Source organism: Myotis davidii, unplaced genomic scaffold (genome assembly GCF_000327345.1).
Source record: "Myotis davidii unplaced genomic scaffold, ASM32734v1 scaffold937, whole genome shotgun sequence".
Lineage (NCBI taxonomy): Eukaryota > Metazoa > Chordata > Mammalia > Chiroptera > Vespertilionidae > Myotis > Myotis davidii.
Window position 1 is genome coordinate 1,564,669 of NW_006288252.1, and position 7,005 is coordinate 1,571,673.

At 59.9% G+C, this 7,005-nt stretch overlaps 1 protein-coding gene and 1 long non-coding RNA gene across 2 annotated transcripts in view; one reads left to right on the forward strand and one right to left on the reverse strand.

Moving 5' to 3' along the window:
• The window catches only part of NOP14 (NOP14 nucleolar protein), a 12,807-nt gene extending 7,373 nt beyond the window's left edge, over window positions 1-5,434 (forward strand). The window contains exons 11-17 of the mRNA XM_006760121.2: window positions 143-244; window positions 678-831; window positions 2,217-2,376; window positions 3,417-3,564; window positions 4,811-4,929; window positions 5,053-5,208; window positions 5,313-5,434. Of these exons, the coding sequence (XP_006760184.1) occupies window positions 143-244; window positions 678-831; window positions 2,217-2,376; window positions 3,417-3,564; window positions 4,811-4,929; window positions 5,053-5,208; window positions 5,313-5,412 (939 nt within the window). The 3' untranslated portion in view covers window positions 5,413-5,434. The remainder of the gene's footprint in view (window positions 1-142; window positions 245-677; window positions 832-2,216; window positions 2,377-3,416; window positions 3,565-4,810; window positions 4,930-5,052; window positions 5,209-5,312) is intronic.
• Window positions 5,401-6,999, reverse strand: LOC107182536. Its single transcript, XR_001513252.1, has 2 exons — window positions 6,893-6,999; window positions 5,401-6,051 (listed from the first exon to the last, which is right to left on the reverse strand). It is a non-coding gene; the product is annotated as an uncharacterized LOC107182536 (long non-coding RNA).
• Between the last annotated feature and the right edge of the window lie 6 nt (window positions 7,000-7,005).

The following is a 7,005-nucleotide window of genomic DNA, read 5'->3' on the forward strand; positions in this document are numbered from 1 at the left end:
CACGAGCCCGCAGCCCAGCAGGACCCTCGGGGCGTCGCTGCTCTGACCAGGTTCAAAGCTGTTTTGCTCCTGCCCCTGTACAGGCAGGACTTCAAACGGCATCTCCCGCTCTGTAATCTTGGTGGTTCCACTTTCTTCCCAGCTCATTTACTTGAAAATTGCTGGGATGCTGTTCCCGACCTCTGACCTCTGGCACCCTGTGGTGACGCCCGCGCTGGTGTGCCTGAGCCAGCTGCTTACCAAGGTATGTCCTTCCGCCAAAGCCGATGGCTGAGGGGGTCAAGGACACGGACACTCGGGGTCAGGTGGGAGCGAAGCTCATCCAAAAGCATCCGGCGGAGGAGCTGGGAGCTGAGGTCAGACACAGCTCCCCTCCCCGAGCACCGGCTCCAGCCCCAGACGTGGAGGCGACGGAGGGTGTGAGCCCAGAAAACCCCCTTCCCGTGGTGGAAGCATCACATCTGATGGGGGTCCTGTGCCCTGGGCACTCACGCGGGCCCCGCATTTCCGGGTCGGGCCTGGGCTGGGCACTGCGGCCCCCGCACACTGGGAGGGGCAGAGCTCCGCTGAGGCTCTGCCCGGCCCCGGGAGGTGTGTGGGCTCCCACTCACCTGGGGAGCGGGTGGTCGGGGTCCGGACTGTGTCCTGACCAGCTACTGGCTCTGTCCCTCTGCCAGTGCCCCGTGCTGTCCCTCCCGGACGTGGTGAAGGGCCTGTTTGTGTGCTGCGTGTTCCTGGACTACGTGTCCCTGTCGCAGAGGTTCATACCCGAGCTGGTCAACTTCCTCCTGGGCATCCTGTACATAGCAACCCCCAACCAGCCAGGTCCAGGTGAGCCGCCGCGGCTGTGGCCGGGGTTGTGCTGGGGCTTTGAAAGTGCTGAAAGGAAGCCATGCTCACTGTAGCGAGTGTGGGGTATGGAAGAGGGGGCGGAAGACAGACATCGCAAGACCTCCCGCCCAGAGTAGCGCCCTGTTCCGGGTGCGGGCGTGGAAGAAATCAGGACGCACTCTGCCCGCGGTGGCCAGAAGCCACACGTGGCGGGTCTGACAGAGGTGCCCTAAGTCAGGCTCACCCAGGCAGCCGCGACTCAGCCAGAAATAGTCTCAGCTTTATGTTGATGTGTTGAAATATTTCCCTATTTGGGGCTAAGTAAAACACACAACGAAGATTTTTTTAAAAATATATTTTATTGATTTTTTACAGAGAGGAAGGGAGAGGGATAGAGAGTTAGAAACATCGATGAGAGAGAAACATTGATCAGCTGCCTCCTGCACACTCCCTACTGGGGATGTGCCCGCAACCAAGGTACATGCCCTTGACCGGAATCGAACCTGGGACCCTTCAGTCCGCAGGCCGATGCTCTATCCACTGAGCCAAACCGGTCAGGGTTTTTATCTTACTTTTTTACGTGGCAACAAGCACGTGCTGGCGCGCTCACGGGCTCCGCTGCAGGTCCGCTGGGCAGCACGTCCGCGGGGTTCCGTCTCCTGGACGGGGGTCGGCGGGTGTTCTGAGGAGGAAGTGCCCCCATTGGTCCTGCTCTGTACTCAGCTCCACTCCCTCCTGGGCTTCCTGCATCGCCGCTTCCCTCCTGCCGGGAGCCCGGCGGCCGGCCCCTCGCTCAGTCCTATCAGAGCTCTCGGTGCCCACTGTCCTCTCGCTCTCCCTCCTGACCTCACAGTGACGGCCCTGGGTCCTGCCCGTGGCTGCTCCCTGGCTGCCCCGCCGCCACGCTGTGTGCTCCCGTGGGCCGGCAGGCAGGGCACGGGACACACTCACGCCCCAGGAATCTGCCAGGCAGCGACTGCGGTCAGGGCGCGTGTAGGGTGCGCTGGGCACCGGCCAGGCCGCGGGGTGCCTGCTGTGGCCCCTCGCCCCTCTCTGTGTACCCGCCACCCCTGCTTTGCCGGGCCCCCCTGCAGGCTACTCCCTCTGCCGCGATGCTCTTCTGGGTGATGACGGGTGAGCCTGCGCCTGTGGGGCAGCCTCTGACCTGGTGGCCTCTGCAGCCCCCACCCAGCGCTCCGACAGACCCTCATCCTCGGCTTTGTCACCCGTCTCTCACGCTCAGTCCAGTTCATTCGTCTTCGGGGTGTTCTTTACGGCCTGGCACCCCCGCCAAGGCCGTCCCCCGATCCGCGGTACAGCCCGTGCGTTTGTGAAGAGTGAGCCTGATCCTCAGAGGCGCTCTGTCCCGTCCCCTTGGAATCCAGGTTACGCTCTGGTGCACCCTTTCCGACCTCTGGGGAGGAACTCGGAGCTGCTCGTGGTGTCTGACGAGGGGGACGCGGCCACATGGCAGAGGAGAAGCCTGTCCCTCCACTGGGCAAGCGCACGGCACGCCCAGACCGAGACGGAGGCCAACCACACCAGGTACGTGCGGCCTCAGTGCCACCCAGGTCCCGGGCCTCGAGCGGGCCCGCGTCATCTCTGCAGGTGACGGGACCTTATGTGTAGAAAGCTGTCGGCTCTAGTAACTGAATTTAACAAAGTTTGCAAAAATCAGTGGCATTTTTGTCCCAACAGTCACCTGTGTGAAAGGAAATTGCCCACAGCTCCCCGCACAGTAGCATCAGGAAGAAGAAAATATTCCGTTTTATTTAACTTTTAGAGCAGTGGTTCTCAACCTTCCTAATACCGGGACCCTCTAATACAGTTCCTCATGTTGTGGTGACCCCCAACCATAAAATTACTTTCGTTGCTACTTCATAACTGTAATGTTGCTACTGTTATGAATCGTCATGTAAATATCTGATATGCGGGATGGATTTTCATTGTTACAAACTGAACATAATTAAAGCATAGTGATTGATCACAAAAACAATATGTAATTATATATGTGTTTTCCGATGGTCTTAGGCGACCCCTGTGAAAGGGTCGTTCGACCCCCAAAGGGGTCGCGGCCCACAGGTTGAGAACCGCTGCTCTAGAGGAACCTGCATGTTGGCGCAGTGGCCGCGCAGTCTGCGTTCCCACAGGCAGTGCACGAGGACCCAGGTCCACTAGGGCCTGGCCGGCCTGGCTTTGTTGTTGTTTGAGTAGCCGCTGCTGCCATCCTAACCGGTGGGAGGCGGTGCCTCGCGTGGCTTGGTTTGCGTTTCCCTGGTGGGGAGTGAGGCTGCGTGCCTTTCTCACGCCCATTGGCCACCTGTATGTCCTCTTTAGAAAAATGTCTGTTCAAGTCCTGATGGCACTATTTCCATGAAAAAAACCTTCCCACAGCATTATTTTCCAGATATATCTGCTTGACCTTGTGAACAGTAATTCAAACCCTAAACCAGGGCCCGCTCCTGGTGGCCACAGCATTCCCCCAGCATGGCTGCTCCTAACCTCGTTGTCTGCGGCCATGCTGGGTGTTTAGAGTTGAGTGTTGGCTTGAAGTCTTGCCCCAACCATTGCCTGTCGCCCCGCAGGCTGTCCTGCCTGGCCGTGTGTCTGGCTCTGGTGAAGCGCTGTGTGCTCCTGTACGGTACGCTGCCCGCCTTCCACGACATCATGCGGCCCCTCAGAGCCCTCCTGGCGCAGCACCTGGCTGGCAGCAGCCACCCCCACGAGCTGCAGGTGAGGCTCCCCCATGCGGGCGCGGCCCAGCTCAGCCCATCCTGTGACTGGGGCAGGTTAGCGGGCACTTTGGTCCTTGGCTGCACCCCTAGAAGTCAAGGGCACTGTGTTTGCAAATGAGAAACTCGAATGAGAAGCTGTCAGTGCTGAGAAACTCCGAGAAATAACTGCTGCTGCACGGAGACTGCCCTGGGTTTAAGCTGAGAATGGTCATGTCACGTCCCCTTCTGCCTGCCCACTGCCCACTGCCCACCAGGGCCTGGCACCCGTCCCTCCCGGACTACACACTCTGGCCTCCTCACTCGGGGACTGCATTGTGCGGCATGGCCACCCCCGCGCATGCTGTCATGTCTCTGCCCCCAGGAAGTGACCCGAGAGGACATCTTGTCACCCTGCGGGAGGCAGACGCAGTGGCCCATCCCTTAGTTGAAGCGCACCCTGGCTCTGCCCTGCGGATTCGGGCGGGCCAGAGGGCAAAGGGGTAGGGGGGACCTGTGGGCTCGGGGGCACTGCACGTCGTACCTTGCACGTGGTCCCCACGGAGCCGGGGCATTTGGCCCTCAGAGGTGAGCCTACAGGCGGGCGGGGGTGGCTGTGCCGGCGGTGCAGGAAGCCTGAGTTCCGGGACACACCTGTGCGTGGGGAAGAGGAAGGAACGCACGTCAGCAGGCTGGCTTCTAGAGCGCTCGGCCGACTCCTGGAAGCGCAGGCTGTAGGTTCTTCCGTTGGAATGAAAGTGACGTCGGATCACAAAGACTGGGTCCTGCTCGGTGCCCGCCGTGGCGCGGCGCTGCCAGGTTTCTCTGGGAAAGAATAACCCGTCCTGGGCTCGGGGCCGGCAGCACAGGCTGCTTTCCTCCTGAGTGCCTGTCACGCCTGTCGGACGCCCTGCACTCGGTCTTCGGGTCTGCAGCCCCGCCCCCCATCAGCAAGGTGACGCTTCCATCAGGGCTCCCACCTGCCAAGGGCCATCTGGCCATCATTCCCAGGCCATACAACAATTTCAACTTAAAACCAGCTGCTCTATTTGGTCAAACGTTTCATTCTCCCCGAATGCCTTGGCAGGGCCAGACCAGGTGATTCCTCTCATGATCCGCGGGCCAGACGTTCCCCACCCCTTTACTTAGCAGATGAGGGAAGGCCTGGGGGAGGGAAGGAGGTCCCTGCCTGCCGCCTCTGAGGCCGCAGAGCCTCCTGGAGGAGCTGGAGAGGCCGCCGCGGCCATCACAGCATGGTTCCTGTGCAGGAGCTGTGTCGGAGTGCACTGGCCGATATGGAGGCCCAGGAGAGGCGCTACCAGCCCCTGGTCTGCGAGAGGAGCAAGCCTGTACCCCTGAAGCTGTTCACCCCCCGGCTAGTCAAAGTGTGAGTGCAGCTGCCTCCGCAGGGCCTGCCATGGAGGGCCCGGGTCAGCATGTGGGTAGGGCACCCCAGCCCCCAGGGGGTCAGGGTGTGGGTGTGGGCCCAACTCGCTGGCTCTGCTCTTAGGCTGGAGTTTGGAAGGAAGCAGGGCAGCACCAAGGAGGAGCAGGAGCGGAAGAGGCTGATCCACAAGCACCGGCGGGAGTTCAAGGGCGCGGTGCGGGAGATCCGCAAGGACAACCAGTTCCTGGCCCGGATGCAGCTCTCGGAGATCATGGAACGGTGAGGCCCTGCGGGCGCTGGGGGCCTGCGGGCTGTGTCCCCTGCTCGCCCGGGGCACATCCGTCCTCCAAAAACTAATCCCAAACTGGGCTTTTTCTCCTTAGGGATGCGGAAAGGAAGCGCAAAGTGAAGCAGCTTTTCAACAGCCTCGCTGAGCAGGAGGGTGAATGGAAGGCCCTGAAGAGGAAAAAGTTCAAAAAATAAACAGTTTTTGTCTTAGCAGAGAGACACTGATGTCTTTCCTGGACTTCAGCTCCCGTTTCAGCGTCTCCTGAACGCGCTCTGGACCTGGGGCAGCGCTCCCCGAGAGCACGTGCTGATGAACGAACTAGTTGGTCCGTCAAGTTCAGACGAACTGTCAGTCATGGTCTGGGACTGACGGGATCTGGCCGGTCATTTTTGCCTTCACATTACAAGTTATATTTTCAATTATAAAGTAAACAAGTGTGCAAACAGTTTAGAAATCGGAGAAGGAAAACATCACCCTCAACCCCAGCACCAGGACGGGCAGTCCCTCCCTCAGTCTGCCTGGCGCTCTCCAGGGCTGTGTCGGTTCTGGGCACTGAGCTGGGAGGCTGAAGACGTGGAGTTTGTGGTTAAGATCACAAACTTGTAAGTTAAACAGCAAAGCGCAGCCCTCCCATGCCCTGCACTAACCAGGAGCATCTCAGGAAGGCAGGACGCCGTGCTGTTGGCTGCCCCACGGGCTGTGGCTGGGGAGAGAAGCACAGGCCCCAACGAGGGTGGTCCTTAGCGTTCTGACGGGAACACACTAGCTCCAGCCCCCGCCCTCTGACATGAGTGTTGAGGCAGGTGACCGGTCTCGGGTATGAAGGTCAGAGGCTACAAAAGGGGGAGCATGCTCAGTGGGGAGATACCAGCCAAAGGTACCTAAGGGGGTGACATCCTGTCTTTGGGGAAAGAGCTAATGGGTTTTCATTTGTTGCAGGTGGAACAGCTGTGTATGAGGCATAAGTGTAACTGCTATTTTCGTGATTTGGGTGTCCTCTATAATAAAAGGCTAACAGACAAATCGCCCAGCCTGTGGCTATGTCACACACTGACCATGAGGGCAGAGCGCTCCCACAGGAGGGCATTGCTGTGCCGGGGTCGAGCCCTAGCAGTCCAGGGGCTCCCAAAGGTGTAGCGTTCAGGTGATCAGCATAGCTCTCTTTAGTCTGTGGATCTGCCTGTGCCTGGCTGAGGCCACAGGGACCCAGAGGCAAGCTGAGCCTTTATGTTATAGCCAGAGGTAAACAAGGTGGCGGTCACCATAGTTACACTGTTCTTGTGCCTTTCACTGGTTTTGGCAGCACTTGCTGCACCTCCCTCAGCCCATTAGCTTCCAGATAAGATCTAGGGAGCGACCTAAGGTCCAGCCTAATTATGCTAAGAGGACTCTGCCCTCTAAGCTGGGACTTGTTTGTGACTTTGCCAAAGGTCAGAGGCTTAACCCTATAGCTGCGCCCCCCCAGCTCAGCCAGAAGCCAGGCTCATGGCCCGGGGTGGGCGGGCGGGGAAGCGCAGCAGTGGGCGGGGGAAGGATACCGACTGCCCTCAGGCAGACATCCCCGGGGCTCCCTGACTTGGAGAGGGCGGCCCAGGTGAGGGAGTCGCCCCCCATCAAGTGCACGCATCCTTCAGTATACGGGGGTGTGGCTGATGGCATGTGGGGCTGCATCACCGGTCAGCTTGGGAGGAAAACTTCAGGGCCTAGAATCCCCGCCCACGTGTTTACGGCGCGGGTGGGCCACACGGGGGCGTGGCTGGGTGAGATGAAGGGCAGGGGCGGGCGGC